The sequence below is a fragment of the Mixophyes fleayi genome, chromosome 3 (assembly GCF_038048845.1).
Source record: "Mixophyes fleayi isolate aMixFle1 chromosome 3, aMixFle1.hap1, whole genome shotgun sequence".
In the NCBI taxonomy this organism is placed as follows: Eukaryota; Metazoa; Chordata; class Amphibia; order Anura; family Limnodynastidae; genus Mixophyes; species Mixophyes fleayi.
In genome coordinates, this window is record NC_134404.1 from 54,989,077 (window position 1) to 55,009,500 (window position 20,424).

The 20,424-nt window shown below is 42.5% G+C and overlaps 1 protein-coding gene across 1 annotated transcript in view; it reads right to left on the reverse strand.

Annotated features, from left to right (window-relative positions):
- Nucleotides 1-20,424, reverse strand: part of SNTG2 (syntrophin gamma 2) — a 369,337-nt gene that overhangs the window by 16,585 nt on the left and 332,328 nt on the right. Inside the window, exon 15 of the mRNA XM_075201515.1 lies at nt 8,039-8,131. Coding sequence (XP_075057616.1) covers nt 8,039-8,131 — 93 coding nt within the window. The remainder of the gene's footprint in view (nt 1-8,038; nt 8,132-20,424) is intronic.

The window sequence follows — 20,424 nt, forward strand, 5'->3', positions numbered from 1 at the left end:
AATGTCAGTTTCATGATCAATATAAGACGTAAATGAAGCTGACACAAGCAATATTATTGGAGAAAATAGAAAAATTGTCCTTAATATAGTAGTCCTGAAGTGATAGCTTGCAATACATTCAAGTGATTTTTTTTACTATTTCTACCATGTCATTTAAAGCCAGACCCACAATCCAAAAAAGAAGGTGTAGAGTACTTTTCCATGGACAGTTCCAAAACCTGGAATGTGGGCATGCACTTGTGCATGCCTGAGATGGATTAATAGTCACAAAAACAAATACAAAAACACATACATCACAAAACAAAAACAAATAGATCACAGGGGGGTTATTCCTCTCTGCAAATGGGGCTCAATGAATTCATACTTTTTTCATTATTATTTAAACTCACAAGTTCTATCTCTGGTTATTTTAAAGTTCACTTTTCAATAATATACACATGCTTTCTTTTACTTGTAAACTAAGCTAACATATAATAATAATACCTATCTCATCTTGTGACACCAGCTTGCTCTTCTAATCATTTACTCATACCCACTTTAATCCAACTTGTTAGGGATTTAACCTAATAAATAATTCTGAATAATTATTCCTTTGTTACTACAAAGGAAACTAGATAAAGCATTTAACAATTATGGCCATTTTGAAATCACTTTGGAATATAATTTTAAACATACTCCTTATTAATCTTTCATATTTAGTAACATTAAAGTACAAGGTAGTAAAAGACACTGATAATATTTTTAGCATAAACGTTCCTTTTTTATGGCCTACTGTATCTCACTAGGTTATTTTTCCTTTAATGGTGGAATGATTTTGCTTAATGTTCCTGCTGCCTGTGGCACAATTCTTTAGGCTTAACATTTGCACAGTAATATTTCCTGTTATTTATTTGAATTTGTATCATAAACTCATTTTCTCTGAGATTTTCACAGCTTGAGAATATTATGGGAACACTTTACAATTTGTTTTTTGTTACTGCACTTTAGTAACTGTAATTAGAGATGACCAACATAGTCAAAACTTTTCCATGTATTTGCCGCATTCTGCTTACAGGCTTTGATCTGCCCAGACTTCTCTCTATTTGGCATATTTTTAGCCTGACAATACAATCATGCCATTTGGTATGTCAGTCTGGATCCAAGATGGCGTTCTGACTAGACGTGTCTCTGACAGCTACCTCCAATGGACTTTTTAATCCCCTTTCATTGGGGCTCCCCTGTCCCGCCAGGACTGCATTTTTCTCTCTGCCTACAAACCACAGTGCATTGGGCTTGGTCCGATCACAGGATCATCCTCCTCATTGCAGTGGGACCAGATTTTTCCACATTGCTTCTTGCAGCCTTGTTGTCCCAGGACCCGGCCCAGAACTCTTACCTAAGGAGATGCTCAGCTGTGCATCTAGCTCACTGTCCCAGAGGCCACTTGACTGGAATTATTCATGGTACAATCACCCGCTGCCATGCTAACACTACCACACCTGGACGGGCTATTGCCCAGTTGTCCATGACCTTGATCTACTGCCTTCTAACCTGGCTCTGGGCTATTATTATTATTATTATTATTATTATTCTTTATTAATATGGTGCAACAAGGTTTCCTCAGCGCCGTACAAAATACAAAATAGAGTACAAACAGTAGACCGAACAGGGTACAACAGTACAGAGTAAAACATGTATAATCACGACTTCAATAGCGCCAAGCATAGCAAGTACAATGACATAGGAGAAGAAGAAATTGTATTGAGACAGAAAGGAACATGGTCCTGCTCATAAGAGCTTACATACTAAAGGGAGGGGAAACAGACAGCAGACATGAGAGGAGTCAGTGGAGAAGATTAAGCCCAAGAGGAGACAGGGAAGTAGGAGGAGAAGTGAACAAGGATGGACAAGGTGAGGTGGATGGCTATTAAGTCGTGAAGAACAGATGGACTTTGAGATCCTGTTTGAATGTGCTCAGATTAGGGAACAGATGGATGGAGGGAGGGAGGTCGTTCCAGTGGGGGGCAGCACGGGAGAATTCTGCTGTGCGATGAGGTAATCAGTGAGGAGGAGAGGCAACAGTCATTGACCAAATGCAGGGAGTGGCCGGGAGTGTAGATGGAGAGGAGGTTAGGGATATAAGGGGCCATGGAATGGGAGAGGGTCTTGTAGGTGACAGTGATGCGTTTAAAGAGGATTCTGTAAGGGAGCCAGTGTAAGGCAAGGCAGAAAGCTGAGACAGAGGAGGAGCAGCGTGAAAGAAAGATAAGTCTTGCAGTCGCATTGAGAATAGAGAGAGGGGGCGAGATGGGAGTGGTGGTGATCTGTGAGGAGAAGGTTACAGTAATCGAGACAGGAAATGATGAGAGCATGGATAATGATTTTGGCGGCATCCTAAGAAAGGAAGAGCTGGATGCGGACTGTTTACGTAGTTAATCTTGCATGATTTTAAACTGTGCATGCCCAGAAGCGAAACTTATGTATGTGATCACAATTGCACACTGTTCATATCTGCGCGCATCTTACAGTTATTACCCCTTAATACTTGAGATGTGGAACAGGGGAGGGAAGTGGCTGACTAACGTAGGCCAGGAAAGTTGTGTTAACACAGAATCAGCGTGTGCTTGTTTTCAGCTGTTTCTTTTACACCTGCTATAAGACAGGTATAAATTCTATTCCATATTTGTTCTGAAGAGAAGTTACTGTAAATATGCATGTGCGTATACTTCATTACATTATGTGTGTCTACGTACGTAAAGTACCGTTTATACAGAACTTATTTCCACCCATATTCAGATTGTAACGCATCTTAAGAAAATCTTTGATTTGAATACTTTGGGAACTACACAAAAAGTTGCAAACTCTTTTTAAACAGGTAAATTACAACTCACTGTGCAAACAGTGAGTTGTTTAAATGGATAAGTATTCATCAGGGGCACACGCAGTGGGGGTTCTGGGTCTCCAGAAACCCCTCCCCTCCGCTAACGAAGTGCCCCACATAGCGGCACTGTACTATACAGCAGCCGCGGCGCTGCTGTATAGTACAGTGCTGCTGAAACGGAGCTACATGCGCAGCAGCTCTCTCGGCTTTTTGTTTTTGTTTTTTTTTTGGGTGGGGGGAAACCCCCCCTAAAAATCCTGCATGCGCCCCTGTTCATCGTCTGAAGAAGGAATACATTTCCAAATCCGTGTTCTGTCTGGGATTCTGTGGTGTGCACTGTACTGGTGTCTCTTCATAATAATCACTATAAGAGCTTATATCTCTTATTCAATCATACTATCTAAATTCAGTTGGTTTTCTGAATGTCAAAATGTCATATGTTGTTGTGAAACGAGGTATTAATATCACCTCAACCAGTCTGCACCTCGTTTCTTTTACTAGCCCTTTAGTTCCCCATATTTATCAGTTATATTAACTTGTATATATTATATTTATAAGTAGTTAAAATGTCTGCCAGTATGATTTTCTTATCTTATAGACTAGTCCATTGTTTCATCCAGGGCCGGACTGGCCATCTGGCACTTCTGGCAAATGCCAGAAGGGCCGATGGCTATATGGGCCGGCCCGACTCCCCCTGTCTTCTTGGTGGCTGGAGGAACCAGCCACCTCTGCTGCGCGCTCCCCAGCTCCCTCCCCCGTTATGCTGTGCAGCCAGTTACACTGGTGAGTTTCCTGTCTTTTTTAATTTTTTTTTTTTTTTACTGAAGACGGGGGGTGCCGCGATTCTCGGGGGGGGGTCGCGAGGGTGCCGCGATTTTCGGGGGGGGGGTGCTGCGATTTTCGGGCGGGGGTGCCCGCGAATTTCAGGGGGGGGGGGGTCGCGGGGGTGCCCGCGATTTTCAGGGGGGGGTCGCGGGGGGTGCCGCGATTTTCGGGCGGGGGTGCCCGCGATTTTCAGGTGGTGAGAGCCAGGGAGTGCTGGGAAAGGGGGTGAGAGCCAGTGGATGCTGGGAAAGGGGATGAGAGCCAGGGGGTGCTGGGAAAGGGGGTGAGAGCCAGGGGGTGCTGGGAGAGGGGGTGAGAGAGCCGAAGGGGGTGCTGGGAAAGGGGGTGAGAGAGCGGAAGGGGGTGCTGGGAAAGGGGTTGAGAGCCAGGGGGTGCTGGGAGAGGGGGTGAGAGAGCCGAAGGGGGTGCTGGGAGAGGGGGTGAGAGAGCCGAAGGGGGTGCTGGGAGAGGGGGTGAGAAAGCCGAAGGGGGTGCTGGGAGAGGGGGTGAGAGAGCCAGGGGGTGCTGGGAGAGGGGGTGAGAGCCGAAGGGGGTGAGAGAGCGGAAGGGGGTGCTGGGAAAGGGGGTGCTGGGAGAGGGGGTGAGAGAGCCAGGGGGTGCTGGGAGAGGGGGTGTGAGAGCCGAAGGGGGTGAGAGAGCGGAAGGGGGTGCTGGGAAAGGGGGTGAGAGAGCTGAAGGTGGTGCTGGGAGAGGGGGTGAGAGAGCTGAAGGGGGTGCTGGGAGAGGGGGTGAGAGAGCGGAAGGGGGTGCTGGGAAAGGGGGTGAGAGCCAGGGGGTGCTGGGAGAGGGGGTGAGAGAGCGGAAGGGGGTGCTGGGAAAGGGGGTGAGAGCCAGGGGGTGCTGGGAGAGGGGGTGAGAGAGCCCAAGGGGGTGCTGGGAAAGGGGGTGAGAGAGCTGAAGGGGGTGCTGGGAGAGGGGGTGAGAGAGCGGAAGGGTTTGCTGGGAAAGGGGGGTGAGAGCCAGGGGGTGCTGGGAGAGGGGGTGAGAGAGCCGAAGGGGGTGCTGCGAAAGGATGTAAGAGAGCCGAAGGGGGTGAGAGAGCCAGGGTGGTAGGGGGTGCAGGAAGAGGAGTGAGAGAGCCGGGGGTAGAGGGTGCAGGAAGACGTGTGAGAGAGCCAGGGGAGTAGGTGGTACAGGAAGATGTGTGAGAGGAACCAAGGAGAAGATGGTGCAGGGACATAGGTAAAAGAAAGTGTAAAGGGAGAGACATCTTAAGAATGGGAATTTCAGGGATGCAGCCATCATAAAACACAAGTAGTAATGTAGAAAGGAAATGCACAGAGGGGACAAGTGTTAAAAAAAATAAAAAATCAAGCCTTCATACTCCATTCACTTATATTTTCTATACCCCCACTCCTAAATTTCTGCTTCGACCACTGCCCTCTATTCCTGCTCCCGACTGCCTGTGTGAGCTGACAGCTGCTGATCCCTCCTCGCCCAGCGCGCCCACTAGGAGAACAGAACACAGGATGCCATAATCAGGTAAGTTCATATATTTTCTCGTGTGCAATATGTTTTTAACCATCCTTTCTTGAACTGGGGACACTACAGCGTATCCAATAATGTTTAACACTATGTATTGCTCATTATTGCGCTGTAATGTTTTTTGCATATTTATCTGTACAGAGATTTTTAATTAAGAGGAAAAAACATTGCTTGTCATAAATTTTATCTGTAATTGTGTCAATATATCTATTTTTGTTTGCATTGTAAATGATGTATTAAGCTGCTCTTGGGACTCACACTCAGTATCTGATATGCTGTAGCAATTTTTATTTGTGAATGAGTTTTTATCTGAGCTTTACTAATGATTTGGGGGCACTACTATGCCATAATATGATTTGTGGGCACTTCTGCATGACCAAATATGAATTGAGGGTAATACTATGTGGCATAATATGACCTTGGGGCACTACAATGTGGCATAATATGAACTGGGCACACTACGGTGTGGCATCATATGAACTTCTGCCAAAGGCAAGTCTTTCATTGTTGAATATGATGGGAGCCCAAAGAAGTTGCTGTATCGGGGCCCAAAATTCCTCTTGTCAGCCCTGCCTGTGAGTCAAGGGGGTAGACGCCTCCAGGTAAATTATCTAAATGTTTCCTATCTAATCAAACTGATGGATCACATCCAATTATTTCTCACCCACCTCCTCTATCCCCCTTAATTTATATACTGTGTTATTTAAAATGAATAGAAAAGACGCATATCCAATTACTGTAGTAAAACAAAAATATTTTTCTCTGACATTTTGCTGTAGATGGAAATACTTTTAATGCGGCCGTGTGGGTTCAACTGATCATTCAATAGTTATGTTTTTTTTAGATATATGTTAGTTTTATTTTATGTGGAATGATTCATGAAAATTCTGCCATTACTATTTAATTGAGGGAAAAGGGTTCCTGTTACCTATATGTGTGTAAGTACTCTGTTCGTTGTTGCTATTTTGTGGGAGATTTGAAAAAAGCAAAACATTGTTTCCTACAGTGGCGTCTGTATAATTGGTGGTATTGCTGTAGTATGGGGTGGCGTGCTGGTGGCAGTGTTGTAGTGTGTTTGGTGCTTAGTATTGCTAATAAGTTGGAGAGGGTATTGCTATAATGTGGGGGTGATGCCGGTTGCTGTAATGTGGGGAGTGATGCCGGTTGATGTAATGTGGGGGGTGATGCCAGTTGCTGTAATGTGGGGGTAATGCTGGACGCTGTAATGTGGGGGTGATGCCGGTTGCTGTAATGTGGGGGTGATGCTGGTTGCTGTAATGTGGGGGGTGATGCTGGTTGCTGTAATGTGTGTAGTGATGCCGGTTGCTGTAATGTGGGGATGATTGATGTAGTATGAGTGTGTGTGGGGGGTTATTTATTGCTGTAATTTGGGTACTAATAATGTATTGTCATGGTGTTTATTGATGTAATTGGGGTGCTAATAATGTAATGTTGAGGGTCATTAGGAGAAATAAATACCCCCCCCCCCCCCACACACACACTCATACTACATCATGTTGTACTGCGCCAGCATCAGTGTGCAACAATATAGTGCATGGAGCCCACAACACGTGGGCCTGTGTGCTTTAAATGCCAGGGCTGATTTTTAGTCCCAGTCCGGCCCTGGTTTCATCCTAGGCAGTAGGATTATTGTCCACCAGTCCTGAATGAATGTACATCACACCAGGAGGTCTCATGTGTTAAGATAGGGAAAAGTTCCACAGATAGAGCTCTCTGTTTAATTACAGAGGACTGTAATGTGTATTTAAATGTAATGTGTCTAGATTGTGATCTCTCCTGTTTAAACAAACTCTGCTGTATAGTCACAGAACAATACCTATCCTTAATTATATCAACAAGTGGCTCAGCTGCTATCCCTTTATCTGTATGTTTACTTGTGAAAAGGTAAACACAGAAAAGGTCCTGAAGCTCCTGAGAAGGTCATTTTTGGGCTTAAAAGGGAGCTCTATAGCTGAAGTCAGGCTGGCTTTGAGACCCAAATCTCTGCCCTGACAGGAAAGGAACAATCGGTCCCTGGAGTACTGCCTTTGCCCTGATCTACCTCTCCAGGTCTTGGAGAGCTGTGTGTCTGCCAAAAGCGGAGTGACAGTGACTCAGGACCACTGCCTTGCTGATAGCCTAAAAAGAGCGAGAGGTGGAGAAGCTTGAATGGATAGACAGCAGTTCCTGAGAGTGACTAGGATACTGGTGAGGTGTTTTCATTATACCCTGCATGTTGTCTGTGCCAGACTGTACTGTTATTTGTTGCAGGTTATTATTTAAATATGTTTATTGCTATTTGCTGCTACCATTTTGTTAAATAAACTTATTTATTTTATTTCGGATATCTGCATGGATGATTTTGAACCTTGGATAGGTACCGGTTAGGCCCAGAGGGTTACATTAAACCCAGTATCTTCACATATGCCCATATGGGATACTGAATTACTGTACTGAACAATAAAGTTACAATACACTACAATAATTAGATTATATTTTCTTTAAGGAAGTTATTAAAATTACCACTCATAGTAAGGTTACTGTTTGTATATTTCCATCACATATGGGGGAATTCAGTTAGCCACAATGTGCCACCGGACATCGCCTCAATGTCCGGCTGCACACATTGCCAACCAATACGGTACACGATCTCTACTCATTTTCTACTTGTATTTCCAATGGACGTTAAAGGGAAATTGAGCGGAGGTTTTAGTTAAAACTCTGGCGCAATGTGTCTTCTCTGACTGTTTCCGGAGACGCATGGCGGCACCTCGCGGCCAATTGAATTCCCCTCATAATTAGTAGAAGAAATGGTGGTACAGAAAGCGTGGATAGGATTTTTCTTACCTTTGATTTGCTGTCAAAACAGGTGAATCCCGATACAAAATCCACAGTAAAACACACAACTTCCCCTTGATTATTGCACACATATGTTTTGGACTGAAAAAAAGAGAAAGAAATTAAGCATAAAACAATGTATAACAATTCTGGGAAAGCATAAGTGAACCTGTCTCTCAATATCTTTCCCTTCTACATGATGTATTGCTCCAGGTATTATAAATGATGCATTGTACAGTGAAATGTAATCCGTATTTTCTATAACAGTTCAATAAAACAGGTTTGGTGAAACATAGGCAGGTATACTGAAACATAAATTATGTACATACTGAACAAGATGTTTCAACATAATCCTAAACCATCCATACAATGGCCTGTAAAAAATGTCTTCCTTGATTGATATAGACTTTCAGAGGGTTTAGTGGTGTAAAATACAAAACAAAGAACAGAGGACATTTACAAAGAGAAAATAGCTTGGTGCAGACGTTGTGTGATATCTTCGTCTGATTTTAATGACTATTCATTAATTTCAATGATAAAATGACATAATTATGTACTGGATAATGTTCAGATTATTATATTTCTTATACATAACTATTTAGTGGCAATTATGGGTGCATCTGTATGCCTAACCTAATAAAACAAATCTTTGCTTATGCACACATGATTCTAGAACGAGCTAGAAGGGCTGTGGAATTTTGGGGGGCTACTGAGCTTTTGCATTGTTTAATTTGAGTACCCATTGTGCAGCCTAGGCACACATGATACACCTCATACATGGCATAGGAAGCAACTTTTAAAATGATAGGCGGTGCTCCCTTTACCATCCACCATGTGAATAAAAAATTGTATGCGTAGATTGGTGACATCGCAACACAAATACTGAGGGTACTCGAGCATCCACAGCAAACACAGAACTGGGTCTTATGACCCATAGTAGGGGCAGCACGGTGGTTAGCACTTCTGCCTCACAGCGCTGGTGTCATGAGTTCAATCCCCGAATATGGCCTTATCTGTGTGGAGTTTGTATGTTCTCCCCGTGTTTGTGTGGGTTTCCTCCAGGTGCTCTGGTTTCCTCCCAAACTCCAAAACCCTACTGGTAGGCTAATTGGCTGGCTATCATAATTGACCCTAGTCTCTCTGTCTGTGTGTATGTATGTTAGGGAATTTAGACTGTAAGCTCCAATGGGGCAGGGACTGACGTGAATGAGTTCTCTGTACAGCGCTGCGGAATCAATGGCGCTATATAAATGAATGGTGATGATGATGTACAACTCAAATACTCACATGTATGTAATATAACAATGATGTCAAGAGATTTGAAATAAAGATGAAAGTGAAACTCAACATATTGCAAATGCAACACTACATAGGGCTAGAAATCTCCCTTAAATTGTGGTGGTTCTTGCAGAATGTTGTTATAAGGGTTAATTATAATTCCAACAATGTTTGTATTTCTAGAGACTAATAGAAGAGAAACTGCAACTCTTAATTAACAGTAATGACTGACTTTCATGGACTAAGAAAATAATTGGCTTTGAGTATTCACATTCCCATTTCCTGGATTAATTTACCGATACCCACTTCTCTCAACTGTAACCTAATTAATACACCAGTAAAACATCTTCATTATTTATGTCAACTAATTTTACAGACACACACACACATACATATATATTTAATAATGATGTTGTTAAAAAAAAAAAGCATATCTTTCTATATTAGTGTTTACATTCTGCGCCTATGCGCACCTATAGACCATGACATACAATTCAGTATAGAAAGTGTACACCGAAACTAATTAGTTTTGTTCATCATAAAATGTTTGGATAGCGATATATTGTCTTATATTTCTATTTATACAACAAATGTTAGAAGTACAGAAACAGATTAATGGCTCATGGTTTTAAAAACATGAATACTAATTGTGCTCTTGGCTATCATTTAATTGTTGAACATCTACAATGCTAACATTATAAATATAATGTATTACAAGTGTTACAACTCTGTGACTAATGCCTGACAGAGTGCAGAGATGTCTGCAACCTAAGCACATTCACAACATAATAATGTGTACTCTCAGCTGCCAAATTAAACTGTAAAGAGTTTCTAAGACAGTTATGACCGCAGTTACAATTTGGACCTATATTATTAAAAATTATAGACACAGTTCTGTGTGCTACCCTGGTATCGCTATCGCATAGGCAGTGGAGGGGATTGTCAACTTTATTCACAGATTGGTCACTAAACCTATGTTTAGTCTAATTGTCAAGGTACAGTATGCTACTTTTATTTTTAAGTTTTCATTTAATTTTTTATTTTTAATGTCAAGTATATGTTTTCACCAAATATGCATTAAAGAGGTTAGATTGTCATTTCGTCTTAAAGCATAACTACTGACTCCAATAAAATGTTATTCAAATCTTCTCCTACCCAAACCAGTTGAACGATAGGGGCCCCTCCTTAGGAAGTTCACCATTCGCACCTGTACTCACCTGGGGCCTGATTCATTAAGGTTCTTAAATGAAGAGGATTCTCATTTCAGTCTCCTGGACAAAACCATGTTACAATGGTAGGGGTGCAAATAAGTGTTCTGTTTTGCACATAAGTTAAATACTGCCTGTTTTTTCATGTAACACACAAATATTTGATAGCTTATTTGTACAGTGAAATTTAAAGTTGATATTTGTGTGTTACATGAAAAAACAGTCAGTATATAACTTATGTGTAAAACAGAACACTTATTTGCACCCCTTCCATTGTAACATGGTTTTGTCCAGGAGACTGAAATGAGAATCCTCTTCATTTAAGAACCTTAATGAATCAGGCCCCTGGTTCCCATTACACATCTCAAGTTGTTGTATGTGTCTCCAGCACTGGACAACATTCAAAGTAAGAGGATCCTGAAGGAGAGTTCCCTGAGGTTCAAAATGGGATGGATGTGTTTAGGTTCAATTTTATTTGAAATTATTATTCTCCTTGAACAGAACTGACTGCTTGTTTGACAAAGGTACCCCTCTAAAAGTGAGAATGGGTGGAGGCATTCCAGGCTAGAGGAGGTAGCATCCAAACTTCTGCCGCCTTTTTTGGCATGGAGCACTTCTTTTTTCACACCTCACAGCTGAATGTGATAAGAGGTGTTCCCTACATAGTACTGATTAGATATATGAGTGCTCTTTCTGGCCAACAACATGCAAAAAAAAGGAGATTTTGTTTTCAATCGGGGAAGACACAGATAAAGTGGCACTGAGCGGTGGAAAGGAGGCGGCGGCAGAGGTAAAGGAGTTAGTCATAGGACTGATAGGCGTGCAGTTTATAAACATCAAAAAAGGCCTGATTCATCAAGGCACGGTTCAGCCGATTTTGTGCGTATAGTACACAAAATCACGCTGCGCATACTCAGAACCGGGACATACGTCAGTGAATGCAGCAATGTTTATGACATCTACGTATGCGAAGGACACTTACTACACCCTCAGATTTATAGCAGTAAACAAAGGGACTTTTGCCTGTAAGCAATGTACAGTAAGGGTTTGCCAAACTCAAGCGCATGCAGCCACGTCTGAATCAAGCTGTGGGCATCTCACAGGTACTTGTTTATCTGACGTATCTCTTACACCAATTACAGGGTTAATCTAAGTCCTGAGTTCTATTGATGACAGTCTCGTATGCATGCTATAACATGTGTTTGCAATCAGGAGCATCTGTAAACATGTATTTTATGTTCAGTAGACATTAAGATCATTCTAACAAATGTATTTCATGAAAATAAATATATTAAAAATAATGTTGTTTTTGTTTTTAGCTGTTTTGTCATTAATGCCTATATTAATAACAGATGACATTAATTCAATAGTTATTTTTTTCTGTGCATTCATTGGCAAATGTATATTCACATAGGTATTACACAAACCCACTTTGCACTCAGAATGCGTGCCTTTATATATCAGGCCCATAGAGTGTTTCTGAGTTTACTACAGATGATTTCTGACAGAAGCCATATTTCAGTAGTAGGAATTATCCCAGTAAGTAGCAGTATCTCGCATAATGATTTTAATGAGTCAACATAATTTTTAACTGGAGTTTCCGTTTTAAGACAGAAACATTGTCGTTGTTTGCAGAATATAGAGGAATCTATATTTTATGAAATTTTATTACATATATTTTACATTTCGAACACAAAAAAACACATGCACAGGAAACATTGTTTCTGCAATGTAATGGTAATATTTTAGGAACCAATTTAATCAGTATATGTAGATTTGTAAAACTATGTTCAAATATCTCATCAAATGAGAGGCAGAAGGGCTATATTGGCTCCATGCTGTGATCTAAACGGTTATTTCTGGAAGTGCTAAAATGGCCTGTTAATTTCCGCATGCCATGTAATCTATCAAACTCCAGCTGATGAGCTAAAATCACAGAACTGTATGTACAGGCAATTTAGGAAACATGAATATTGAGCAAAGTTTAAATGTTATACCAGTGATTAAAGCACACACTGGCAAAACTGCATTGATATTTAGGGAAACAACTATTTTTTAGATACATATGAAATGTACATTTTTTAGTGATATATAAGCATCTTTCATTTTGCAAATTGGTATTGTCTGTTTCTAATATTATATTACTACATTAAACAGGTACTCTTTTGATAGGTGAAAGAAACAACAGTCATATAATTAGCATCCACGGAGAGTCTCCGCTGATTAATAAAAGGCATAGACTGTGCATCACCATCCATCCCCTGCTGAGTAGAGATGAGCAAATCGATCAGGCTGAAGGTGAATTTCATAAATTAAGGTCAACTGAGCAACTTCATGAATGAGTGCTGATAAGAGCAACTGCCGTATGTCCAATCACTGGCAAGCGAATGAAAACGAACCAATCACAGTCACATGTCCTGCTTTTAGTGTATTCATATGTCATTGTATGTGAATTAATGAGGCAGCTAAAGAGTTAACCTCATTTATAGTACATACATATATAAGGTTCTGTATAGAAGTGTATATATCACTTTAAGAACTAGCATTATTCTCCCCTTTGTACCTATATGGTTGACATATGTACCTGAGAAGTTGATTGATAATGGGAAAATGACCATCGTTGTGACATGTAGTTAAAAGTATCAATGTCACTAGCATAGCAGTAGCAATTAATGGATTACTGAAGCAGGTAAAGAACTATTGGATGACATGGGTTTGCTGTGTATTTGATACCAGAGATAGCATTGCTACAGGAAATAGGGGAGAATATAAATTCCTTTACCATATATATGCAGTGGTGGTGTATATGGGGTTATGTCATACCACCACTTCTCCTACTGTCTTCATTGTAACAATATCAAATTCCATACGCTTACATTTTCCTTTCCACCACTTCTAAATTTTCACTTTGACCACTGCATATATGGCTACAAACCAAAACGTTTACGATTCCTCTTTTCACTGTGTAACTTTTAAGCTCCTCTATTTCAATAAGATTAAGCTGAAAATGATCCTGGGGGAAATCTACTAAAAAGCAATTTTTTTGAAGAGCTTTTCAAATCGCCTCCTATTGCCAGCGGTTAACATCCCCAAACTGCAGGATTTACTACCCAGCTGTGGAACCGTTTGTTTAACAAAAATAAATAAAAGTAGATTCCCCCCCCCCCCCCTCCTCGGACTAAATATTTTGGAAATTTCTATATCAGCATGTACCATGGTATACCAATTGCAAAATTGTATTCCATGTACCAATAGGGCAGGATTTGTCAAAGGGGTTATGAAGCTCTGAACGTCCCTTATTGCATCCTGCACCCCCGTGGCATGGAAACTGTTATCTGTAGCAGTGAACAGCTTAGATTGCTCTCCAACTCATGGCTCAGTATTACAATATGTTCATTCCTCTCCAACAGCATTTAATACACAGAGCAAAATGCTTTTATTTTGCACCTGTTGCTACTAGATGGTCCGTCCAGAGCTCACTTATGGACGGACACCGCTCTGCTCTTGAGAGATGTCTCAGAAAACTAGAACTGCACCTGGATGAAAATCTGAGGATGGGCTAAGTGCAACTCTGTAAACTTTACATCAAAAGTCCAACTCCTACCACTTTATAGCCACACCTTTCATTAAATGAAACTCAGTTGTGCTCCTACAGCAGCTTAGTTTAGCCTCATATATGGCTTAATCATGTCATTGATGGGACATCAAGATTGTCTTTATTTTACATAGCAATTTTGTGTGTTTGTTGTGAACCTAGAAATATACTGCTCTGCTGAAGTGCAAGTTAAAGGTGCAAGATGTTTCCCATTAAAATTATAGGATGAGATATGACAAGAGAGTACAAATGGCCTTTGAAGAGCAAAGAATATGTTCCCTCTCTACCCCTTTATTTTTTTTCAATAACCTCATTTTGCAAAATTGAAATCTTATTTTTTTTCTTCTTTGCAAACTTAGGCACTAATAGATGCCTACTCTGTATCACTCTGAACGTTATTCCTACACTCAATTCTTCTATTGACAGGTGGATATTTTGCTCAGCCACAAATGCCTTTGTTTTGGCCCATAGGCTGATGGACTCAGTGTATCAGTTCTCTGCAGTTCACCACCTCTCAGTTGGTATCCTGTATACCCGTTTCACGATCAAGACCTGTGGTGGTATTATTACAAGAACCTCGTGTCTCATAATCAGTCCTGTTCCCAGCTTTCTTCGCTTTCTAAAGACCTCAACACTTAGGTTCACTGCCATTCACCTGAATCCCTGCATTTATCATCCAGCAGTCCTGCTCCACCCCACGTTTCCATCTCACCCTGCTTCAATCCCCCTTAGAGGACCACGACCTGTAGCTAGAGATCAGCTAAGTTCATATTCCCTTGCGGGGATCCCTGGTGAATACCTCTCTACCGTTAGATTCTGCACCTCTCTTGGGGTAAGTCTATCTAGAGCGGGCTTCGAGGCCTATTCCAAACTCAGGCTCCGTGACATTATCCAAATAAGTCAGTCATGCCCATGATAAGTGCATTGTCATGCCTGGGCAAAAGACAAAATATCCACCTCTTGCATGTGGAAATATTTTTATCCCAACCCAGACAACATCTCTCAAGGCATCTATAACCTTGGTGACACCACAATAAGTAGAGATAGGCACCTTCTCCCTTCATCATCAACAACATCAACATCATCATTTATTTATACAGCGACAGCAAATTCTATAGCTTTTTACATTTGGGAACAAACATAGTAATAAAACAATACTGGGTAATACAGACAGACAGAGAGGTAAGACGGTCCTCCGTGCAAACTTACAACCTCCCTGTTACGTTATTTCCAGCAAGTTCTTTCACGTAGTTTATCAAAAGGTGAAAAATCATGTACAGTAACAATCAGCCCAGAATCTGGTAGCGGAAGAATGGATAGACGCCTCATGTAATCTTCATCATCAACACCTTTATAATCTTCCGACTCATTATTAGTATGTAGTCCCGCATCTAATTTTCAAATGCAATTTGACTACCTTAATGCAATCCATGATTCCCAAAAGGCATCCTTGCACACTACGGCTGCTGCTGGAGGTGAAACTTCTATACAAGAAGACTAAGCATAGTTTTAAACAACATTTGTCTGTGAAACAAGTGTTTGCCAGTGGAACCAAATATGATAGCCATCATCCTGTTGCACAGGAGATCACTAAAACCATGACAGCTATGTTAGCACTGGATGTGTGTCCCAATTTCTGCCATCAATGCATCAGGTTTTAGCAGATTAGTTGAGAACAGCAATTCCTCAACCCTACTGGGAGGATAAACAAAACGTCATTCAGTCCCTAGAACATGCCATTATGCTGACTTAACTATGGATATGTGGACAAGAGGTACTGGTCAGGGGGCGTGGTTTGGACGCCATACTGTGCAGACGGAGATTTTACCAGCTCTCCTCTGTCGACCCAAAATCTTCCCTATTGGTCTCTATTCCCCTTGAGCGGGACCCCAGTCACCATAAGTGAGGGCAGCTTACCCCCCCGGAAACGTTGGCGCAACTCTGGGCGCTCCTCTCTCCTGTTTGGGCCCCCCAGCCACAGCATTATTTACCAGCTGGAGGCTGCATCCTTCTGAGCAGGCTTCTGGCGGGACTCTGCCTCGGGATCGCGGCGGTTCTGTGCCCCCAGCCGACTCTGATGCTGTGTTGAAAGACTGGCTCACTCCCGGAGACACGGAGGCCTACTTCCGGTTTTGATCCCCGGCCTCGAGTGCGGGTGGTGGAGCTCGGCGGGTCACTTCCAGTGGGGGCGTGGCCTGTTATCGGGAGACGCAGGAGGAGGAAAAAACTACAAAACACAGTATAAGGAGAAGCTGAGCACAGTGGGGGCTACTGTGTAGCTGGGGGCAGCGCGTTGACGGCGGAGAGCCTATTAAACCACACCAAGTGTTCTCTGGGTGCTACAGCAGGGATCTCACATCGCTACAGTAGGTGTACTACTTTGTGATTTGATCTTGGGCCACAGAATCTCAGGGCCTACTACTTGTGACTGCTTTGTGCTCTGACCTACCTATATATCGTATCTGTGATCTGGTAATAAAACCTGCACTCAATTGATTACTGGGCTGTTGCTGCCACCTGCTGGCTAAATACAATACTATAGCTATAGAGTTTGGCAGAATATCTAGCACCACAGGTTATTGGCACCCCTGTCATCACACGATTGAAAACAGGTAATTATCTCTCATACTGTACGGGTATTTCCCCGGAATAATAATGGAAATCTTCTGAATTAACATGTAAGGAGGCCCATCCAGTGTAACACTCTGAGAAATCAACCATCAAGCAGCCTTCATCTCTTAATCTCGCTGGCTTCATTCACCTGTCAGACTCCTTGGGCTAGATTTACTAAGCTGCGGGTTTGAAAAAGTGGGGATGTTGCCTATAGCAACCAATCAGATTCTAGCTTTCATTTATTTAGTACATTCTACAAAATGAAAGCTAGAATCTGATTGGTTGCTATAGGCAACATCCCCACTTTTTCAAACCCGCAGCTTAGTAAATATAGCCCCTTGTCAGTCCGCCATGGCTCCTAAAAAGATCAAGCCTCTCGTCTTGGCTCATCCACTTAAATTTCAACCAAAACCTAAGTCGGCAACAAGCTCGCCTTCTACCTCCAGAGTTTCCCCTATAGCGGCCCAGGCCAGGGAATCGAAGATGTCCCCTCTGCGCCCTCCTGTCTCTGATCTAGGAACTGATTCTGCACTCGATGCTCCATTGACTGCGCGTGTTCTGCATTCTACCTTACACCAGATGTTAATGGCTCTTCGTGCCGACCTGACTTCTGAAATGAGAGCGGCAATCGGGGGTTTGAAAGCAGAGATTGCTGAAGTTGGAGACCGTACAGACCACCTTGAGACAAAGATGGGGGAAGTGGTTGCGTTCGACAATGACCTTTCCTCCTCACATCAATCCCTGCAGAGTGAGGTTGCTTTTTTGAGAGGTAAAATGGCGGATCAGGAGGACCGCTCCCGCAGAAACAACATCAAGATCAGGGGCATCCCAGAATCTGTTTCCAATGCGGATTTACAGGACTATGCTGTCTCTTTGTTCAAGAAGTTGGTTTCTGTGGCTGACGATAGGGACTTTCTCATTGACCGCATCCATCATCTTCCACGTCCTCGATCTGTGTCGGGGAATCTACCAAGAGATACTCTCCTCAGGGTGCATTTCTTTCATATCAAGGAAGCTATACTCAGAGCGGCCCGAGACCCGTCCAATGTGTCATCCCTGGGAGATCTCCAGCTCTTTCAAGACCTGTCACTTACCACCATCAACCAAAGAAGAGCTCTTCATCCAATAACGATAGCCCTGCGAGCAAATGACATCTCCTATCGTTGGGGCTTCCCGGTCAAGCTTCTGCTGCGACATGAGGAGTCCTCGTATGTCATCTCGTCCCTTGAACCTGGTACCAAACTCCTGGAGGAATGGCATATATCTCTTCCATCAGGAACCGCACCTAGCAGGACCCCGCTTCAATCAGATTGGACCCGTGTTACTAATGACAGAGGTTCTTTGTTTCGAATAACACCGTAAAGTTATACAACTTCTACCTCTGGCTTGATAAGTATAAGCATTAGCATTTTTTCTCTCTACCTAATATTTAGTATCTCCTGTTTACACTGTTGTGGTTTGCTTCAAGAATCCTGACGCTTAACGTTCAAAAATTTGTCAGGTCTACCTAAGGTTACGCTGGGTTCATGCGAGGATTGGGATGCTGAAGTGGGTGGGCTTAGCTCCCCCGCCGGGAAATACATCCCTCCTTTCTGTATTATACTGTTGTAAGATATGTCTCTTTTCATATAATATTAGAGGCTTACGTTTGATATTGTACAGTTGTTATATTGTTGCATGTCTTTTTTGATTATCCTTTCCTGAGTGTTACATGGGTGGGACCATAACCTTGTTCCACCACCTCCCCACATGGTACCTACTTTGTCACATGCTTTCCTCTGTGGCAAATGCTCTGACCCCGTCCTGCGGGTTAGTTCAGTCTCCTTTTTCTTTTTTCCTTTTGTACTCTTCTACCCTGGTTTCCCTTCCCCCAGGATCACTTGCACTACACATTATAAAAATGAAGCAGGCGCACTTCTGATATCCTTTCCCTTTCAGATCCCATAAAGTATGGTTCGGTTTTACTCCTTGAATGTTAAGGGACTTAACTCCCCAAACAAACGCCGATTGGCACTCACTACATTTCATAAACGTAAGGCGGATGTTATAGCCCTGCAAGAAACACATTTCTCGTCCAAGGTCCCCCCCAATTTAGAGACCCAAGATACCCTTCTGGATATTTTGCTAATGGCCCATTTAAAAGAAACGGAGTGGCCGTGTTGTTCAGTGCTCGTGTATGCTTTGACTTGCAGCTAAAAATAGAAGATAAATCTGGTCGATTTATAATCCTGGTTGGACTGCTGGAGGATAAACAGGTGACTTTAGTCTCCCTATACGCCCCCAACTCCCGTCAGATTCCTTTCCTTAAGTCACTATGCGAGGAGATCCAGAAAGTACAGAGAGGCCATTTGTTCCTGATGGGAGACTTCAATCTGACTCTAGACCCCAAAATTGATAAATCCAGACCACTAAAATCGGTGGGGCCTGACTCGACCATAGGTCCTTCAACAGCATTTTGTAAACTGTTAGCGGAATACGATCTCTATGATGTCTGGCAGGTCCAATCTCCAAATGTACGGGATTATACTTACCATTCTAGTGTGCATAACACATACTCTAGGATAGACATGGTGCTGACAGACAAATGGACATTACAGCACACTAATACAGTTAATATCCTTCCTATCACATGGTCAGACCATGCCCCGATAGAATGGACCTGGAACTTGAACCTCACTAAAATCCCCCCGAGACCGTGGCGGATGCCGACCTACCTGCTCACCTCCCTGGAGGCCAAGCTTGGCTTGTCAGAAACACTATCGCAATATATTCAGGTGAATAACCCGGAAGATACTTCCCTCTCCACCCACTGGTGTGCACTGAAAGCAGTTTTACGTGGTTCAGCTATCCAAATTGGTGCACGCTTGAAAAAGCAATACCTTTTTCGACAGCATACACTTGAATCTACTCTAACCACTCTAGAATCACAAAACCAGTCACGCCCTTATAAAGCCCTCCAAAAAGAAATAAACAACATCAGGAAACAGCTTAATAAACTTTTTATATCTCGCATGAAATCAGCCCTTACTAAATTGCGCCAGAAATTCTACTCTTCAGGTAACAGAGCCAGTCGGCTACTGGCCCGTAAACTCAGAGGGAAGCAAGCTAGGAACCAAATAAAAACCTTTCATGACTTTAGGGGCAATAAGATTCACAATCCCGCTGACATAGCAAACCAATTTGCTAAATATTATGCCCGACTATACAACCTACAGGATGACAAAGACACAGTGCAGGCATCAGAACTGTCTATCTCTACCTTCCTTCACCAACTTAATCTCCCCTCGTTAGATCTTGAAAGTCTGAAGCAAATTAATCTCCCTTGGTCTCAGCGAGAGATTGAAGAGGCCATCAAGTCCCTCCCTAGAGACAAAGCCCCTTGTCCGGATGGCTTTGTTAATGCCTTCTACTCCATGTTTCAGTCGGAGCTGGCCCCGCTCCTTACCAATCTATATAATAATGTTTTGATGGGAGGCAACTTCCCGGCTGAGATGTTAGAAGCGCAAATAATAACAATCCCCAAACCTGCAAAAGATCACTCCGATTGCAAGAATTATAGACCTATAGCACTACTTAATACTGATCTAAAGATTTATGCTAGGTTAATAGCTGATCGTCTGAATCCTCTCCTACCTCAGTTAATCCACCCGGACCAGGTGGGCTTCATATTGGGTCGCCAGGCGACAATTAATACGCAATGT